Source organism: Dicentrarchus labrax, unplaced genomic scaffold (assembly GCF_905237075.1).
Source record: "Dicentrarchus labrax unplaced genomic scaffold, dlabrax2021, whole genome shotgun sequence".
Lineage (NCBI taxonomy): Eukaryota > Metazoa > Chordata > Actinopteri > Moronidae > Dicentrarchus > Dicentrarchus labrax.
The window spans coordinates 14,807,536-14,828,104 of NW_026136715.1; the positions used below are offsets into that span (position 1 = coordinate 14,807,536).

At 39.7% G+C, this 20,569-nt stretch overlaps 3 protein-coding genes across 11 annotated transcripts; 1 reads left to right on the forward strand and 2 right to left on the reverse strand.

Annotated features, from left to right (window-relative positions):
• Positions 1 to 2,000: 2,000 nt before the first annotated feature.
• copz1 (COPI coat complex subunit zeta 1) lies at positions 2,001 to 6,741 on the reverse strand. Its single transcript, XM_051424582.1, has 9 exons — positions 6,619 to 6,741; positions 6,111 to 6,179; positions 5,038 to 5,119; positions 4,863 to 4,954; positions 3,766 to 3,821; positions 3,579 to 3,656; positions 3,402 to 3,453; positions 3,279 to 3,317; positions 2,001 to 2,620 (listed from the first exon to the last, which is right to left on the reverse strand). Exons 1-9 carry the CDS (start codon positions 6,634 to 6,636, stop codon positions 2,573 to 2,575), a joined length of 534 nt encoding a protein of 177 aa, XP_051280542.1. The 5' UTR covers positions 6,637 to 6,741; the 3' UTR covers positions 2,001 to 2,572.
• A 4,298-nt stretch (positions 6,742 to 11,039) lies between these two features.
• Positions 11,040 to 16,807, forward strand: nfe2 (nuclear factor, erythroid 2). Of its 6 annotated transcripts, none has more exons than XM_051424558.1 (5): positions 11,040 to 11,247; positions 11,826 to 11,896; positions 13,863 to 13,941; positions 14,034 to 14,171; positions 14,943 to 16,807. In XM_051424558.1, the coding sequence occupies exons 3-5, from the start codon at positions 13,894 to 13,896 to the stop codon at positions 16,218 to 16,220; spliced, it is 1,464 nt and encodes a 487-aa protein (XP_051280518.1). In that variant the 5' UTR covers positions 11,040 to 11,247; positions 11,826 to 11,896; positions 13,863 to 13,893; the 3' UTR covers positions 16,221 to 16,807. The 6 variants fall into 6 exon arrangements, with proteins under 6 accessions (XP_051280518.1, XP_051280514.1, XP_051280517.1 ...); XM_051424554.1 differs by lacking the exon at positions 11,040 to 11,247 and adding an exon at positions 11,262 to 11,295; XM_051424557.1 differs by lacking the exon at positions 11,040 to 11,247 and adding an exon at positions 11,466 to 11,749.
• hnrnpa1b (heterogeneous nuclear ribonucleoprotein A1b) lies at positions 16,403 to 20,391 on the reverse strand. 4 transcript variants are annotated; one of them, XR_007887602.1, is made up of 12 exons: positions 20,229 to 20,391; positions 19,569 to 19,685; positions 19,292 to 19,438; positions 18,973 to 19,183; positions 18,763 to 18,858; positions 18,596 to 18,649; positions 18,449 to 18,508; positions 18,217 to 18,360; positions 17,981 to 18,118; positions 17,830 to 17,892; positions 16,582 to 16,640; positions 16,403 to 16,506 (listed from the first exon to the last, which is right to left on the reverse strand). XR_007887602.1 is itself a non-coding variant. In XM_051424561.1 (11 exons), the coding sequence occupies exons 1-10, from the start codon at positions 20,238 to 20,240 to the stop codon at positions 17,834 to 17,836; spliced, it is 1,038 nt and encodes a 345-aa protein (XP_051280521.1). In that variant the 5' UTR covers positions 20,241 to 20,391; the 3' UTR covers positions 16,403 to 16,640; positions 17,830 to 17,833. The 4 variants fall into 4 exon arrangements, 3 of the variants coding, with proteins under 3 accessions (XP_051280521.1, XP_051280522.1, XP_051280520.1); XM_051424561.1 differs by having other exon boundaries at positions 16,403 to 16,640; XM_051424562.1 differs by lacking the exons at positions 16,403 to 16,506; positions 16,582 to 16,640 and adding an exon at positions 17,343 to 17,652 and having other exon boundaries at positions 18,775 to 18,858.
• Positions 20,392 to 20,569: the final 178 nt, after the last annotated feature.

The window sequence follows — 20,569 nt, forward strand, 5'->3', positions numbered from 1 at the left end:
TATCTAGATGAAAAGTGAGGGTCTGGACAGGCACCTTGGGTGGGATCCGTTTTAACCCTCTCTTACTCCTGCCGTGCCCTCGCTGGGATCTCATCTAATCACATTTACTGCTGTCTGCTTCTGCTAACCTCGTCCTCTTTAACCTTCATGTTTCGTCCACTCACTGAAGCCACACACTGAGGCAGAAGCTTTCCTCATTATACCAGCAAACTGGTGCGATAACCGTAAACTGGTGCGATAACGGAGTCCATTTATAATGATTACCTTTTCTTTTCTGACCACTCTTTTTCAAGTAAAACGCTAAGCAAGTAGCACCAACATGGATTCCATTCATGCTATCTCTGCAGCCATAAAGAGCCACAGATTGAAGGGCTGAATCAAACTGGAGCAAAGCCAAGACAATAGGACCACAGGTCAGAGCCAATAACAGTTTCACTGACTGCACTCCTCTCTGTTATGTGAAAACATCAACCCACATGCATTCATTCAGGCAACACACACACATTGTTGCCTTTTGTATCAGCTGCTGTCTGCCAGCAGTTAACTGTGATTGATACATAACATGCAGAGATTGTTTTATGCATTTATATATTTATTTTTTGACCTAGAAATATCTGTTTTTGTTTTCTTTTTTCCTATAACTGAAGTAACTGAAATCAGTGAAGTTCTCAAAGAAAATTGCTTAGTTTTCCTTACAACAGATATACTCCGCAAAGCAAATAATACAGGTATGTGCACAAGATTGATTAAATTGCGGTATTATTTTAAGTGCCCCAGAATACCGTGACTGCATTTCTTAGTGCGGTTTTCTATCCTACATGGTTGTGATTGATTGAAGCAGCTCCCACCAAAGATACATAATTAGACCGAGGGTGGAATAACCACAAGATTTAACTGATTATATGACAGTAGGAGAGGTTTAAAATTTCCCGTTGGGCAAATCAAGAGTAAAATGCTCTAATTTATTTTCTGCATTCCAACATTACCACTTACGTGTGTGATCCCTTCCACAAACTTGCTTCAGGCCACAGGAATATCTACATCAAGAGCATTCACTTTATCTGGTTCTCACTTTGATGTGTAGGCCAAATGACTTATTTTGACATAAATACGAGACAGTATCTGAAAAGAATATTTGGCACACTGCTTATATATGACAATTGGTGAAAAAGACTACCAACAGTAGCTTAATTACTTTCAACTCAGGCCAACAGACATGTCACAGCAGGCCAAGTACAGTAGGTCTCTGATTGTAAGGGCAAGGTGGGAGGACACATGATTTGTAACAAGACCTGCTGCCTAATGTGGTTCAAATTAGGCATGGTTGGATCTGTTTGTAGCGCAACCAACACAAATCTCTGCTAGCAAAAAATACCTTCATGTGATCAGCATGAGAACATATGGGGTTAGCTGAAATAATGCAGATAGATAATTTCTTCTCCTGCAATATGCATCAGGTACCAACATGATCTAGTGCCTATTCTCACATCAATTTCTCTCCGGAGTGTACCCTTCATTTGCATTAAAATCAGTGTATGAGGTTAGTGTGTGACGGTGGGGGTGCACACATTGAGGCACACAATTCATGCTGCACACAGTGGCTCTCCACAGAGTAGGAATGAATCAAGTATGACTCCATAAAACTTATCCGCATGTCACAGTAACACAGTACTGCATGAGCTCCTGATCATAGCCGCATGAATGAGTCTCCTCCCTTCTCTACAGTTCTAATGTACCTCAGCCTCGCACTTTGCTGCATACTCCAGGAGATGGAGCCCTTGCTCTAGTGTCTCTGGCTCTTGCTGATGTCCCGAAGAACAAAGAGTGCACAGCGTGGCAGCTCTGCAATAAGGAAACAACTCTTAAAAGACAGCTACATTTGCAGATATAATTAGTATGACTGGTCTACAAATCACGCTATTACACTCTGGGTGACGTTCTAATAAACTATGTTCAACATGCAGCAGGTAGTGTTAGACATATCACAGCTGTTCAGATGCCAGTGTCAACAAACATTTATTAAAAGTATCAGATGATGGAAGATCCCCGGACCAAATATTCAGACATACCTCTGCGATCACGGGTGCGACTACAGTATTAGTTGTACACTTTTTAAATCACAATATTCATGTAAAGTAAATGATAGAGCTGGTGCCTCAATACTTTGTACAGTAATCTAAAGGAGACATTTGCTGTCAAACAGGTTAAAGTTCAAGGGGACACATGGAATGTTACCACAGGCTATGATGAGGTTTATCATTGTTTTATAGACAGATACATTGGTTCATTAAACATCCAGCTTCTGTAATGAAAAAACAAATGACGGAATGTACACCACATCTTATTCTCATGTTGATTATGTCATACAATGCAAGCCTGTGCAAAGAATAAAGAAAAAAATGGAAAATGAAACTGTCGAGCACTAGTCCTGGGAGTGTGACTGGATCAGCCAGTGGTACTCCTCACAGCTTTGATTGAAAGAGTGAAAATCAGAGGAAAAGGAGTGTGTGGATCAGTGCCATGAAGACTGGGCTGAACAGCGGCTCACTGGTAGACTGGTGCAGGAGTGACTCTATCGTAGAAGAGACCACTTGATCTGTTCTTTGGCGGACTGAAGAACCTGAGGAAGAAAACTAGGTTTGACCAAGCAGATCACTCCAACAACAAACGTTTAGCTGTACTTGCCAGTATATAAATGGCTACAGTGTGAGATAAACCCTTAAAGAAAAAGTATTTAACACAACAAAATGATTGAGGTGGTTAGACGGAAGAATGGTAAAAAGTTACACATAACTGTTAAAAAACAGAACAAAGACGAGCGAACGTGTAATGTAAATGAAGAGAATTATGCAAGATCTAATTAATCATCTTAATTCATTGAATGAAAGCCGAATCATAACCATAAAGTATGGGGATTGGGGACAGCCATTAATCATGGCCAGAGGAGGGATGGCGGTAGCCAGTCTCAGGCCTCTTAAATGACAACATTAATCAAGAGGAGCTCACACACAGGCACACTCATGTAAGAACTAAAAGACAGGAACCACCGTTGGCTACCTACTACCTCACCACAGAATAATTAGTAATCATGTACACTGTCATGCATAGAAGACAATGCAATATATGACAACCTAGAGGCGAGTGACAAAGTAGGACTAGAGGAGAACGATGCTATAACAATGCCCTTGTATTCTGTAGTAATGAGTTTTAACAGTCAATAAACTAATGGAGCTTTTAAACTTTATAGCAGAGAGAGGAGCAAGGAATGTTTTTCTCACCTGGGTGACTGTCTGCTCTGTCAAAGGCACATCATCCCCCTGCAGGAACAATGAAGTTACATTTACAGCTGACACAACCAACATCAAAATATGTGGGATATTTCATCGAGGAGAGGAGCTTACTCTAAGAGCCACACGGTGCACAACTTGCTGCGGGTCACTCTCCAGGATCACCCTGCAGGAGGCAGCAAAGAGACGTAATCAGTAATCCCAGAGACAGAAGGCTGCACTAACATTGCAGTGACTTTAACAAGAGATGACATTGCATCCGAAATTTCAAGCCGCTCAATTCTTACTTACCCCCCATCTACAATTTCATCCACAGCCAGGAAGAGCCCCTCCATATTCTCTAACAAAGCCCTCCGCTCAACATTTTTTCTACAGAATAAAAAAAAAAGTCAAGCTCAACTTTCATTAGACATTAGAAAAAGATTTGTAGAACAAGTTTTATTGAAGCTTTGTAGAATGAACAGCTGCCGGAACGTACCTCAACATCTGACTGAGCGAATCAAAAAGGCAATTTAGAACAGCCATAAGCATAAGCTGTGGAGAATAAAAGAATATATTGGACTCTGTTCATGTCTAATGAGCCCACATTGTTTTACTATCATCTGGGAAAAAAATCACTCAAGAAATATCATGTGTGTAATCACTTGTTATGGCGTTCATAACTCTTTCTTTGGACCTTAAGGCACATAATTTCTTCTATTTCCTACCTACGCCAAACCGTCTGTTCGCTTATTGTTAGGTTATAAATAACAGACATATAAATGTGTACAAATAACGTTCCATGTTACAATGGATGAAGTTACTTTAATTACAAAATAAATATTACATTTTTGTAAAATATAAAAAACTCAAATGTAGACAAATTAGTTCACATTTACATTTTATAGCAGCATAAATAATGATACACAATACTGTTATTAAACCAAATAATCCCTAGTCACAAGGCAACACTATTGGATATAATACAAGAGAATACATTTGCTAGTTAAGTCAAAGCTAAATAAAAAAATCTTAAAATCAATTTAAACTAGGTCATTCTATTGTTTTATTATCTGTATGCAAGGTCCATTCTTTATTTTTGAACTGAACATTTTTGGCATAAATGTTATCCAGAATTGAAAAAGACTAGCAAACAATACCTTTTAAATAAAAAACACCACCACAAATGACATATAGAAGTACCGTGTAACGCTGCTTAAACTATAAATAGGTTACAATGCAAATGCACGCAATACGTTTTGACACCAAGCTGTAGTTGGTGAAAATTTTTTAAAGAGATTAAATGACTGCAAAATTCAACCTAAAGAATGACTGTGTAAATTTAAGATTTCATTATAAGAGAATGCTCATGCCTGTAAGTGTTTTACTCCTTAGGAATATCATATTACAATAGGGATACCATCAATGGTCTAAAGTTACTGTTTGATCTCCTATCTCAAAACATCACCTCAGTTGCAGGAGACAGGATGGAAGCACTTTCGGTAGATTTATGTTTGTGTGACTTTGCTCGTTGCTCAATAGTTTGGTTCTCTTATTTAATATTATTTCATTATAATATCCTCAAATTAGGCTTACCTCATTTTCATGGGAACTTCCAATCACATAAAAGAAGAGGTCTATGTTGCTCTTGTAGACAACAGTGAGGCCCTCAAGTAACGCTATCTCACCTAAGGAGGACACACAAAAAGTGTTATTAGACGTGTACTGAGGCAGAAAGAGACTGTCTTTAATACGGTTAAACAGATCTTACTGTCTGTCCTGTGTGTTTTGTTGAATATGTTCTTCTCAAACGCCTTCTGCTCCTTCACTGTCGGGTATGTATCATCATAATACTGTAATTGAAAGCACTGATGTTATTTTATATTGATGCACACATTTTTTAACTAGTTTGAATTTGAATTAAAGAAAAAGACGGCGATATTCCTTTTTTTTTTTGGCAGTGAATTAGTCTATGACACTCAAGGAAAGTATATTAAAAATGGGTCACAACTATATTGTATATTTTCTAAATAGGTGGAATAATGATGATAATAATAAAAACGACTAGGCACTGGTTTAGAACATGTTACTCAATCTGGAGAAAATTAATTTATTGGAAAATAATTTATTTTCAGTCGTTAATTTGGTGCACTCAAATAAAACTTTGGTGCCCATGTTAATGGTTACGAGGGAGCATGTCACCCAGTGCAAAAGTGTGGCTCTTTGATCAGTGTGAGAACTATATCACGGCTTTTGGAGGAGCACACTTTTTCTTATTAGTGGGTGCTTGACTGATTGACTTACAGTATGCTGACTACAAAGAAGAGCAATGAATAATAGACATTTAGCGTGGGACCGAATAAGTTTGGCTTTTTACTGTTCTTTCAGGTAAAGTGAGGGAAGTTTATGATATCGCGCCGCCATACTTCACTGGTGATGGCAAGAATCTACCAGTATCTTTAGGGGATTTATGAATTAGATCACCCTTGTGCATTAATAAGAGCCTTATTTTAGTGCATTATAAAAATAGCATACTGTCAATATTTTAGAGACCCCCCCCAAAATATCACAACTCATGATTGAAGGGGAGCACATGTCTTATTAACAGGAGCCAAGCTGCCCCTGGCTCCTCTGTAGCTCTGCTATGTGTTTTTAATACAACAGAGGTTTAAGTCACAGAGGAATACATTATTAGGCTTTGGAGACAATACTTGGCACTAGGGTAAAGTCGGTGGTTTTAGTTATTGAGTAGGATTTGTTGATGTGAAAAAAAATAGAACAAGAAAATGCTTTTTAACCAAAGTGGGTTAGTTTTGCTTTAGAGTTGTCTCATAGTTTTCATACCTTGGCGTAAAGCCTGTCTCCGTCGTTGTCCAGAATTAGAACTGCTTTCACAGTGTACAAGGATGGTTCCTGTTAAAGAAGATAAGTGTAACTCAATAATACTGGCTGAAATGTTCAAACATATGAACTGGTGACAACAAACTGAAGACAGGTCGGCGGTGGAGGCAGTAACATGGGATTAATGAAACAAACGCAATCCGACCACAGTCACCAAATGTAGTATTTTGAATCATTGTTTGATCGCAAAAGTCAGGAGGAAGACATGACACTTCCACATCACCAACAAACACATACACATGAAGCTAACTTATCTAAAGCTAGTTGGTTAGCCAACACGGCTAACCCGTTTACGATAGTTAGCCCCACGTCGAGTTAACTCCACAGCTAAATTGACATATTTCGGTAAGTCTCGAGAAACAAATCTCAACATATGATTCTGTGGAATACTGATCATTAAAGCTCAAATGACACACACACTGCGTTCAATAAATACACGGGGTAACATTACCAGTATGGGAGAATCCATCTTCTTTCTTGTTAGCAAACTAGCTAGCAGGGTAGCAGCTGGCTACGTCATACGTACAGTAAATGAGGCCTTCTCCCATTGGCTGACGCAGTTTCCTGCGTTGTACGTAAAGGGCAAAGAGCAGTTCAGTGCAGGGCGCGGAGTCTGGACAGAAATACATGTCGTTAATGCTGAAAGTGAACTGATACGGCTAATTATGAAGCCTCGCCAGAATCTGTAATACATTTGTCCCTTCACTGGGGATAGTTGCAACTTGATAATGTCTCTCAGGAAGTCAAACATTGTATGTTCTCCGCACACCTTATTTTATTCTATTTTCTGCTACTAGGGCGCTCCCCTGACATTACAACTGTCCTAACCCTGCTGCTTATAAAAGATCAACATAAAGTCCATATATTATGTAATTTCCAGGTGTAATTCGCCATTTTCTTCTGAATTACAGTAGGCCTACCACTGATCATTCATTCAGTTCATTTTAGAGTTCAAATCTGTAACATGCGTAGGCTACTGGAGTTAAACCAGATTATTATAATGAATCATTCTAAATTTGATAACTTAAGGCGGTTGCTGTTTTTTATAGGACTGCACGGTAAGTCTCTTATTTACAAGCCAGTATAGCTTGCTCGTACTCATCAACATCTTTTTTCAGGATCCTCCTACATTTAACCAACTCCAATTATCCTAGTTCCCACTTCTGGGAAGCATTTGGAAAACCAGGCTGATGGGGATTTCCCTCTATCTTACTCCATACATGACATCACTGTGTGGCCTTACAGTAAGATATTTCTAGGCTTGAGTTTCAAATAATACTGGAATATGTACAGTTGTGAAAGCAAATGGCGTACGGCTATTATTTAACTGCACAAAGTGTATGGTAAAAAGATATAAAGTCTTTTGACATGCATTCATAACAGCATTGTGGGCAACCATGAAATGTTGCAATACTGCACTATGTTTACACAATTCAGCCACTAAGATTTCAAAATGAGCCTGACTGGAGAGGAAACTGTATGCTGCCTTGAAGTAGCTCATAGTTAAAGCTTAAATGTCATTGTTATGCCATCTCATGTGACACGTCAAATATACTCATACTTATATGTATATTTAAACCATCACAGCGATGATGATGATGACTGGCAGTTAGTGATGGTGATGAATGAAACTTGAATGGAGAATAAACATATACTGTATGAAGAATGAACATAGAAAAAGTAGGTTTTATTGGCTTAAAGATGAAACCACGCTAATGATTTCTTTTAAATAATTTGTATAAAAATGTATGCACCTACACTTCATAGTTGAATAAACCATGAATGAAGCATAAATTGACCTCTTCAGAAAATCTTCAAAGCAGGATGTGAGGAAATTGTTCAAGATGTTTGATATATCTCCTGTTCAAGTTCAGAAAATATTTACCATATATTATTAGTTCTGTCAATTGCTCACAAAGGTCAAAAAGTAGAAATGAATAACAGAGTGTGTGAAGTAATGTTGTCGTACAGGCTGCTCCCCTGTCCTCAGCGTATGCCAGCAACCACAGCAGTTAGCAGTTCCCTTCCTAAGAACCAAGTGTTTGTTTTATCAGCATTAAGCAGAGCTTCCGCCAACCAACATCCTCCTTTCCTTACCTTCCCTCTCTGCGTCTGTATGACCAACCAGCCTTGAAATTCACTGTTATGAACACATGAGCTTAATTGCATGTATAGTCACCTATGTATATACACTCACACAAAAGACTTACGCAGCCCCTTAAGTTGCTTATTTCTGTTTAATTTTCTTATTTGTATTTCTATATTCCAATGCCAGTTATATAATATGTGAATGTATAAAAACAAAAATGAATGGGCAAATAAAAACAGATCAGAAAATAATTAGGAAATACAGTGTGGCTGTTACAAAACATTATCTTTATCTAAACATCTTGAGATAAGCACAGACCTGATTGAGACATTCAGAAGAATGATGCTGCATGTTCAGGTTCCTCATTTGCTCGGTTTCAGGTAGCGATAATGTGTGACCATCATGAAAGACGTTTTAAGGAACAACAATGGAAAGGTTATGTCTGAATCCCATATCTACATCTACAGTTGTTCTGAGGAGGACTGCGTGCAATAAAAATAATTTTGCATCCTGCTTGTTCAAAAAAGATGTTAATATTGTCCACAATATGATAAGGCCAATATGTCAAATTGGATATCAGCCAAACCACATACATAAGGGGGTCAAATTCACAAACCCTTTACAGTTGAGTACCAATATGTCATATCACCACATTGAACGGTTGTACATATGATCATTTTATGTCATGTTATGTTTATTTGCAGCGTCACTTTTACTGAAGTTAAATATTAAGAATGGTAAAACAAGTAACATTTCTAATTTTTAACATTTCAGATCAACATTACAACTAGTTATTTAATCAATATAAGAATAAATGTAATACTCCATCTGCCCTCTCTATTTTGTTTCCTTTCCCAGAAGCTGACTCTAAAGATATCCCCTTTTTGATACCACAACCCAAGACACACATTCATTTTGTTTAGTAGTTAGGTGGTTTTTCCACTCATGTCTGATACAGCTTTCTGGATGTTAAAACAAAACCCAAGATGCCACATTCCTCCATCTTTAATGAACGTATGAAATGCCATGGAAACGCCAGGACAAATAGAGAAGGTGGGAAACAACAAAAGGACAAACATGTTAACCATTAATCCCACATTATATTTAACCCACCCTAGTATAACATCCAATGGTCATTAAGAGAATTTAAGCCTAAATGAGTCAACTGTGGGCAGTTCCCAGCAAACGTGTCCGGCCTATGTTTCGTAGCTCCGAGGTGCACAATAAGAAAAGGCTGACAGCCTCTGAGAGGTTCAGGCAAGCTGGAAAGCAGAGATGTCAAAGACTAATTGAAGCAAACAAACACAAACAGGGAACGTGGGCGTTGACCTGGGAACTGTGTCCAGATTCAAAACCACTGTGGTCGCAGTAATAACAGGGTGATCTTTGGCATGCTATGGCAGTGGTTGAGTCAGGGGCTGGGTGCTAGGAACTTGGGTTGGGAAGTCCCTTCTTTGATTCCTGGTAGACATTCACCTTTCTTGACTCTGTCAGCCACCTACTTTTTCCATCTTAGAACAATGACAGAGAAAACATTGAGATTTATGTCTCAGTGGGATGTGATATTATAATGGGCCAGACAAAACCTTCCATGTTCTCATGCTTTTTGAATCTACAGTTACTGAAAGGCTTAACTCAATTTCGGTTTATTACTGGCCTTAAAATGTATATTTATTTCACAATAAAAAGGTCAAGCTTCAGGTCAGTATTCAGAACAAAAGTTTACATTAATTACCCCAAACTTATTTCTCCTTACACCCTCTGTGTTCTTGGACAGTTAAAAATACAACTACTTTAAGGGTCTAAAAAGGACATAAAAATTCACCTATCTTTTTAATGTTAAGTGTAATGTTGCTGTAAATCAAGAGCGTTTTATAAAAATAGTCAGTCGCCCTTTATATTTTGTTTCTCTATTATCTTTTCATACATTTCATCACTCGTTTCTCTCACAAGAATCAGAATAACTTGAACAAACCTTTTAGGTTATTCAACTCATCATGTTATAAGTAAGGAGCGTGTATATATAGTTTGTGTATATTTGTACTAAATTTAAAATATTTGTAGCAGTTTGAGCAGACTTGTGTGCAGTCTATCGGAGATTTGTTTGCACTCTAATTATTTGTAAAAGTTTCCAAAAAAAGGAGTTCAAGGAGGAATGACTGTGACATCTGTTTTCGGCTTTGCACTTCTGAGAAAGAGAAGTTCTGTGTAGTTACATGTTAATTTTTTAAATGTAACTCTTGCATTTGTTGCACGATGCAGCTGTTTTATGCTTTATTATTCCTTATATGAAGGTAATTCTAAAAAAATGCACTCACATCTGCTTATTTTACAAAAACTTACAAGGGATTCTTTTAAATGCATGTAAGTATACTGTATTATAATGTAGTCACAAAAGCTGAGTTAACACACATGTATTTCAATATGTCCATCAAGTGATTTCGGTTATCATCAACAAATGCTTTTAAAAATGAAATCTATCCACTGTGTTGCAGACAGTGTTCACAGTAGGGGATCTTTGAAAAGGTCTTGAATATTTTATGTGATGCAGAATACTTCCAAAATCATCACCGACACAGTGACAGCCTGTTGTCTATCACTATGCATAAAGCTTAACATGCATTGCTCCATGAAACAATAAATACGCAACAGCTCTACTATTAGTAATTGTGTGAACACTGTTACACAATGGGGCAGTTCTACATAACACATAGCCTTTGTGAATTCACTGCTCACAGTGCTTCAGATCATGAGGGGATTTTTTTGTGAGGGATTTTAATGGTCACTTGCTATGTAAGACACGCTCCCCTCCATTCTCCCCCTGCTCCTCTCTCTCCCTTGGCGGTTGCTCTGCCAGATAGAGGAACAATGTGGTCTTTCTTACCTGTCGGAGGGTGTACATTCCAGCTCTACTAAACTAAGTCTCAATCCTGCCTCCAACCCACCCCTGCTTAAACAGGGCCCTCACTGCAATGCCGGCTCAGACTCCAGGTGCTCCACATCACACTCCTCATACCTTTCGGAAAGGACGCAGTTCTTGTACGGTTTGGCCAGGACAGAGACAACCATCCGGCTAGTTTTCATTCACTTTTTGTTGTTTAATCTGCTTGTTTTATGTTTATTGAAATGATATGATTAGAATCAAAATTACTTACAGGATTCTTTTGTTTGTTTGTGTTTAATTTGTAATCATCTACCTACTCCAATGTGGACTGACAGAATGACTGTCGTGGTGCATGCCAAACTGTTGGTTTGTGGTTTGTCGTGTGGGCAAAAGGGAAATTTGGAGGTTGGGGTGCAAGTGTGCTATTAAGGATACAAGAGTGCAAAAAAATGTGGTGTGGGTGCTTTACAGGAAGATTGTGTTTGTCTTCACAGAGCCATCCCATTTATGCCGATGGCTGTATGTGTAGCTGAACAGAGAGAGACAGACAGTTGAATAAGAGATAGGGCAAGAGGCCTCATGTGTTTTACTTCTTGTGTTCAGTTAAAAGTAAGCAGACAGCTCAACATATGTGAAAAAGAACAGAATCTCCTATTACTCATTTTTTTCTTCTTCTTACCACCAGGGTTGAGCACAACATCTGAAGGGTTTTTTTTTCACTCATCACCTGTTGAAGAAGCAGAGAATGTTGCACAGGTATGTTCCTTTATATCTTCCTTCAAATGATTTGTCAGATCTTTCCTTTTCTATTGCAGAAGTATGCTGAGAGGTTATATATATACAGACATATATACACATATGTAGTTGTAAAGAATACAGTTAAAGTAATAACACATTTTCATTATATGTTAAGAAATATATTTCCAGAAATTAAAATTTTATTAGAAATGTTATCTTGCTGACTTAATTTGACAATCTACTTTACAGACTGAACCAGTGAATAGAGTTTTGAGTGTTGACAGTGAATTATGATTCCTTACAGTAAAGGAAACAGCCTTAGAAACTTACCACAACACCGGTTATAGCAGGATGTAATCGTTAAATATTACATTAAATTCACACATTGCAGATGATAGCAAATCACCATACACAAACCGGTCCCACTGACATAAAAATCAATAATTTAATGCATACAGTTTGTTCTGAAGGTCCGTAAGAGGAAATGATATGCCTAATTAAAATATTAAAATATTAAAATAAAAAAACATATTTGGTTAAAGATTATCCTGTTCGTTGATTACACTGTTACTAAGTGGAAAAAAATGACTTGGAAAATACATGTATTGTGCTGAAATATACCACATTTTGCAAACATATTATACATATAATATATATTTTTAAGATCTAAGACAGTTTAATTGCTGCAGACCATTAAAGTCTCTTCAGAGGCTAAACTCTTTGAACCAACACTATAATCAGTGACACCTGAGTGTGGCAGTCTGTTGCTTTATATTCCACTCCAATTAGCCTTACTTTGATCATTTTTTAAACTTTTTAATTTAATTTCTGACTTTAGATCATCGTCATAACCACAAAGTTGTTTCTCTATTATTATCAGTGGAGCAGCCTCAGGTTGCCGATTCATCACATTACTGTATTGATTGGAAGCCTTTCATAAATATTTTTTGAATCAACATTAAGTATTAGGAAGGACATTAAAGTGACCTTTCCACTGTAAAGGTTAATAGAATTAAATCTTAATTCTACCCCACAGAAAATATTAATTTTAAGTGACCCACACAGCAAGATGTACAAGAAAGACTATTACTTAAATTAATTTATTAATTTATAAGTTTATTTAACAGGGGCAACACTGATAAAAAAAATTGTTACAGGGCAGCAATGCAACAGATGTATTGGGTAAAGGGCGTCTAAGCTAATCTGTAGCCCCATCCTTGGTTAGGCTTTTTAAATTAAAGCATCTAAAGAAGCATATTCAGAGTATAAAAACAGATTAAAAAAAGGTTGTGTTTATGTGTGTGTATGTGTATGTCTATATATGTATATACTGTACGTATGCACTGACATATGGGTGCGAGTGTGAGCATAAGTATAGATGTACAGGATGTATAAGCAAAAGTTGATGTAAAGTTATTCAGTGTTCACATCTTCATGTGATTTCATTTGTGTATTGGAAAACTTTAAATTCTGATTCAGGTGGTAAGGTGTTCCATAGTTGCAAGACTTTTACTGAAAAATTCTGAAATACAAGTTGTAGATGCTAAAATGTTACTATAATGGCTTCTGTCAGAGCTTAGCCAAAAAAGGTTGAAGATTACTACGAACATGTTAGCCATACACCAAATTTTCCAAAGCAGCATCAGGCCTCAGTCTGTCTTGAAGAGCACGCTGTTTTCCCGCAGATTGTCTTATCAGGGGTTGGCATAGCTGCACCCTGGGACAGCTGATGGGAGGAGTCTACTCAACTGAACTGAACCCTTCATATGTTCCAAAAGAACCCACAGAACAGCCAAACAGTCATTTAGCACAGACAGGTCTGCAGATATGTAACGCACTGTATGTATTAGAAACGTGTTTGAAAGCACGGTGTGACTTAACGGTTTGCAGATGTTTAGCCCGAGTGAATGTGCTTTTTTTCCTTCTTCTTTCTGCTGTGTCAGAGCAAGGTAGGTGATAACTCGCTGCTCTGTGTCACCACCAGGTTGACCTTTTGCAGCAACAGCCTGTCCTGAATGTGTTCAACGGCCAACTATGTTCTCCCACTGAGGAGAACCTGTGAGGTACGTAGGTCTGTCACAGACACATAATCAAGCCTAAAATACACTTGTGAATTATGTTTTTATTAGCAGTCTTTTTTCTTTTGTGTTACAAGGTATTAGCCACTCCAGGCAAGTTGTGTGGGGGAGTGTCCATGTCCACTAATTTCCCTGGAGCCAGATCTCATGGAGCCCCTCAGGACACAGAGATGGATGTGGCTTGGCAGGAGCTGATGGCCATCACAGAGCTGCAGGTAACTCTATAAGTTTTTTTATTGCAATATTTTACTATATGTCATAAGTCTTATCCCAGATATGACAATTACTGTATGTTATCCTAATACCCCATGCTGCATCATCATTGAGGTGCAGGTTGTATTTATTTATTTATTTATTTCAACAATGCTTAACTTGCATATGAGGGCACTTTATAAAGATAATAATATAATAGTATTTTTTATCAGCAAACGTGAATATATCTTGTCAATTAATTTGAATTTGTTATTCTCAGTTTCATGTTGAAAGTATGAAATTAAACACTTAAAATGCGGTTCAAAAAGAAAAAGGAATTTGTAATTACTGAACAGAATAGGTTTGTTTCATTCCAGAAGAATAGATACATATTTTTATAAATTTTCATCTGATGCTAACTGTTGAGAAGCTAATACACACTCAGCTGAAGAAGGCAACAATGGCCTGTTTGAGTGATAGCAGGATGAAGAGATTGTGAGAGGGGGCAAGTGCTGTATGTTGCTAGCGGCCCCCTGCACTGCACAATAGCCATCTGTTTCCAGGTGAAACTCGATCACATCTATGAGAGCCCTTCATAGGCTATGGGTGGCATGCTGAAGTGGGGGCAAACTGTGCTCTATGGTGAACCAGCTAATTTGCGAAAAAGACACTGTTCCACTAATTAACACAGAGGTCTTGGAAAGTTAGTAATTGTTTTCAATCATTTTATTGCTGTTGACGTGTATCAAAGTGCCTGTCAATCATAACTGGGTATGCCCCTTTTGTTACTGTAGTTTGAGGTCCCCGGTGAAGGCTCCTATGAAACACCACAGTACCAAAGCATGGAACCTATGGTCCCTATGGGAGGATATGGGATAACTCAGTCCCATTCTGAACCTCTTCCTGCTGCTGCCTGTGAGCTAAACACTGCTGAGACCTATGATGGATGTTACTCTGAAGAGGTGCCAGTCTGTCATCGTCTAGGCAGCAATGCAGAGGCAATGTACAGACACTCTGAATCTCAGCTCAATCAAAGAATGCTCCCCGTCTCCTCTCACACACAGCCCTCACTCATGGCTCCAAGGGAACAGATGAACGTGTCAGGCACCAGTCAAGGGCACAGGAGGGCCAACGCTTGTCTTTCTCAGGGTCTAAATCGGCACATGCTGTGGACTACACATGGACAAAATTTGCACGTTCGCTCAGCTGATGATCTGGAGTCTGACTCCGGTCTGTCTCTGGGTTCTAGTCCACCTCTGGCCTCCCCAGATAATCCTGTTGGTGGTGCACCAGGTTACCAGAGTGTAGACATAGGTATGACATATAGTGATGGTGAACCAGACAGCATGACTGACCATGCGCGAGGAGCACACATCCCTTACTCAATGGACTACCAGAATCAATCTCACTCATATTTACACTCAGGTGCACATCCATCTTATTTTTCACCCCAACCCACTTTATCTCATACACAACCCAATGCACCGACTCCTTGGTCAGTGAAGCAGCAAGGTCAGAGCAACCTGTACAGTGATTCTGGACTGTCCACCAGAGGGAGCTCACAGCATAACATGTACACAAAACCAGAAGGAAGCATGTCCACTCCTGTTCCACGGAGCAGAGATGAGCGGCGGGCCATGGCTTTGAAGATCCCCTTCCCCATGGATAAGATGATCAATCTACCTGTGGATGACTTCAATGAGCTTCTGACACAGTATACTCTGACGGATGCTCAACTAGCACTGGTCAGGGACATAAGGCGGAGAGGGAAGAACAAGGTGGCAGCTCAGAACTGCAGGAAAAGGAAGCTTGAGAGCATAATTCACCTTGAAAGAGAACTGAACCAGCTGCAGGCCCAAAGAGAGCACCTGGCAAAGGAAAGGAGCGAGTTCAAGCGCAGCTTGACTTTTATTAAATGTCGCCTTACAGACCTCTATTCAGAAGTATTTTCTCACTTAAGAGACGAAGATGGACAACCATACTCAATAGATGAATACTCTCTACAGCAGACACCAGATGGTAAAGTTTATTTGGTACCTCACACAAATATGCAGAAAAGAGAGCAATGCTGAAGACTTGGGGGATAGTCTATTATTTAATACTCTTACAGAAGGTATACTGCCAACTGAAAGTATATCAACATGCTGGCAGTTCCATATTTAATGTGGTTATGACTTAACCCTCATGTAAAACTAGCCATACGTGTATCAATGGACACTTTGTGCTCTTACAATTGACTGAAACCACACCAGAGTACTTTATAAAAAAATACTTTATTAAAAAAAGTAAGACACTGCACAGCAGTCTTCAGTTTAAAAAAAGTTAAGTCTTCAGCACCAGCATGATTGTTCAGCAAACCTGTGAAAAGAGAATCAAGTTAAATAAAAGAACAAAAACTTTGGAAATTGTAATTTTTTTTCTCTCATGTTGTACCTGATTGAGCCATTGTCACTGAAATGAAGTCAGGTTTTCGAGACCATGTGTGGAGTATCCTAGAAAGCAGAAAATCCAAATAAGTAAAATGTAATCTTTCAAAAGAAATGTAATTTCTGTTCACAGCATGCAATATGTTGTAGGGCCTCAATGCACATTTAGGAGGCCAATATTACCAGTCAACATTGGTGTAAGTCATAATAAAAACTTGATACTTGTTGAAAAATGTTACATCATTACTGGGCTACATAACTCACTACCAGCTACATGACAAAAGCAAGACATACTATCAGTAGTTGAGAAGTCTGGTCTTACCTACAGACAGCTTTTAAGCCTTTTGGTAGCTGCTGCCTGCTACTTTCAGGCTTCTGTTCTCACTCTCCCCTGCTTCAATGATCCTGGCGATGGTTTTTCTACTTCTCTCCCTCAGCTGGCTTCCATGGCTAGCCTCAAAGACTTTGCATGTAAGCTAGCATCTTCCAGATGATCTTTGCAGAACTCAGGGTAGAGTCTGTACCAAGTGATAGACTCTTTACGATGAACGTATATTTGTACGCGACTTCTCATTCCTGAATCAGTATTGTAAGTGCATTGACTTATGGTGTATGTGGTGACTAGTGCAGTGCTTCTCATACATCTCAGGGGTATGGGTTTTTCCAGACTCCTCACATGTTATGTACAATGTGGCCATCACCCCCACTTTGTGCACCATCTAATAGTGAACCCTCCCTTTCCCAAACCACTAAAGACGCTAACGAGACTTTTTAAAAAAAACTGAAAGATGGTTTATTTCAGCTTGATTTGATGCAGTTACAAATAAAACCAGACTTAAAGAAAAATCTACATAAAACCTCATTGGAATGCTTAGTTTCCAGAAACACATTGCGATGAAAAAACACAAAACGTTTAAATGAAGACCCTCCATGATTTATCTACTGTACATCTCTTCTTCCAGCAGCTGTAACCTGCCACAACTGTTTGGCTGAGCAGATTTAGGAGCTGCCCTGTCACAGCTGCCCTGTCACTTCGCTTGCTCTCCTCTCCTTGCTCTCCTCTCCTAAGTACTCAGTCCTGTTGAACAATATGGAACAACATTGTTAACTGTGCACTGACTTTGTATGGCCTGAGATCCAGAGTGAATTTTTTTTTTTATAAATCGTTATCTACACTTAACGAGTCCCTGCAACGACAAACTCTGGTTTTAAGATACAAAAACAGGTCGTCCAGGCATGGCCTTCACAAACTTACCACTTCAAAATCGTCCTGCTCGGCCATATCCGCCACCGTTGTTTGAGCCACTTCCGTAGCCACCTAGGAGCAAAAATATAATATTTAGAGAAAACCTCAGTTTACAGAAACCATGCAGACAGGACAGTACACATCCTTGCATCCAACTTACCGAAGTTCCTGCCGCCACCACCGCCACCGCCGCCGCCAAAGTTGTTCTTCATGGGGCCAAAGTTGGAGGCCTGGGGGTCGTAGTGGCCCATGTTGTTGTAGTTATTTCCGCCACCGCCCCCTCCGCCGCCACAGTTACCTGTGATTGCATAATTTAAAAAAAATTATTAAATAAAAAAGTAAAAAATAATGCCTTCAGCACAAACCGTTTTAGGCAAGGGGAGCAGAAACACTTACCATAACCGTTGCTGTCATAACCGTTTCCTCCATAGCCACCGCCTCCTCCGCCGCCACCGCCACCACCCTGGTTGTAACCTTGGTTATATCCCCGGTTGCCACCATTATTATATCCTCCAGGACCTCCAGGACCACCTCCATAGCCTACAAAACATATCGTTTGAGTACGAGGCCAAATTCCATTCTGATTTCAAAAGTGAAAACATTTAAACCTGCTGAAATTCCTACTTACCACCATCACCTCCACCTCCATTGCAATTGTAAGGACCATCTCCATATCTACCCCTGCCACCTGAGAGAGACAAACATGCAGTCAGGTTTCAGGCATTATAATATAGTACAAGTTATTATATAAATCCTATTATCACTGAAGTCGTACCCTGATTGAAGCCCCTGTCGTACTCGTAGGGCCTTCCACCACCGCTGCTGCGACCTAAACAAAAACACAACCCTTAGCGCTGGAATAGTGTTGATTGGGCCAATGTGCATGTGGCAGGTGGCTTGTTCCTTAATAAATAAAATAGGTTTATTTAATAAGGAGCCTACCTCCTCTCATACCCATTCCTGCAGTCTGCATTTCCTGTCTCGTGAGGGCCTTCCTTACTTCACAGTTGTGGGAGTTGATTGTGTGGTATTTCTGGACTGTGGGGTGGAGGAAGGAAAAAGAAAAAAAGAAAAGAAAAAAAGGGTACTGAGTAGCCGTTCAAGACAAATCAATAAATCTGACAAGCGGCAACAGAAATCACTTGCACTCACTGACGATCCTGTCGACTGCATCGTGGTCATCAAAGGTCACGAAGGCAAAGCCCCTTTTCTTTCCAGTATTGCGATCTGTCATGATGTCAATGACCTCAATTTTGCCAAACTGCTGGAAGTAATCTCGCAGGTGTGACTCCTCTGTATCTTCCTTAATTCCTCCAACAAAGATCTTTTTCACCGTTACGTGGGCACCTGGTCGGTTTGAGTCCTGTGATCAAAGACATCTGCTGTAGTGACTACACCCAACCCTTCTTTTTATATATGCATGCGAGTTACTCAAGGGAGATTGAGTCAAATACAGTGAAATTCAACATACCTCCCTGGAAACGGCTCGTTTAGGTTCAACAACTCTTCCATCAACCTTGTGGGGGCGTGCAGACATTGCAGCATCAACCTCCTGTACTGATGAGTATGTAACAAAACCGAAGCCCCTGGATCTCTTGCTGTTGGGATCCCTCATCACCTAAAAAGGAAGAGGCAACAGTTACTCCCACAAGTCAAAGATACAGTCTATATTTAATAAATAAAAAGTCTGAATGCTAAAGCTAAAAGCTGCGCCAAAAGGCGATAACGTTTGTAAAATGTAAACTTACCACACAATCTGTAAGGCTCCCCCATTGTTCAAAGTGAGCCCGCAGGCTTTCATCTGTCGTCTCGAAGCTCAAACCTCCAATGAACAGCTTGCGAAGCTGCTCCGGCTCGCGTGGGACCTGCACAATGGACAAAGCAACACACTAGCATCAGGGTACATGATAGCTAGCATTCAAAAGGAAAACACCGGGTATAATGTCGGCAGTAACCATGTCCACAACGAAACCACCGCCAAGCGTAAAGAACGCGCTAATGGTATATTTACCAAACCCTGCGTCACACATCAGAAATCGGGACAGGGTGGAGGAGGGCGATGTGGCCGCCATTAAAGTGAGCACAGCGCTCGTAGGATGCTTCACGGCTTCTAGCAGCAATTGTACGCAAACGCAGGCGTGCGTTAATGTGGTGGGGGGGAGTTTGCGTTTATTCTCTGCAGTGAAACTATCCTAGTGAAACAGCTGACTTATATACACATAACTGACGGCATGGACAAAAGGCCACGAGGCCCAGCTGCTACAAAATGGCGGCTTTACAACGCCTGGTAGCTGCGGCATTTGTGATGAAAACGCGTCCGCGCTGAGCATCCGCAGTGGTTTTAAATAACAGATCGCAGTGTGCACGGAAATAATTACGCAAAAGGGCGTCGCGATTGCAATACTCACATCTTTCGCCATCTTTGTTTGCTAAATCCTTGAAGACTCCTTGAAAATGGACCGGAGAGAGAGGTGATCTGCGTCAGACGAGCCTAGCCCCGGTACCAAGTGTAGAATAAATAGGAAAGGATACACCTCTTTCACACAGCAATTGGCCAATAGTTCCCGCTGCAACCCGTCGTCAGGATCCACGGAATCTCGATTGGGCCAAATTCAATCAATCACCACAAACAGCCAATAACACGACGGTAGGCGTGTATTTCACGATCCCGACGATAGAGGAAAAAATAGACTATGGATGTGAATATGTGAAGGGATATTTCTAAGAATACTGTGTTTTATTGGTAGTG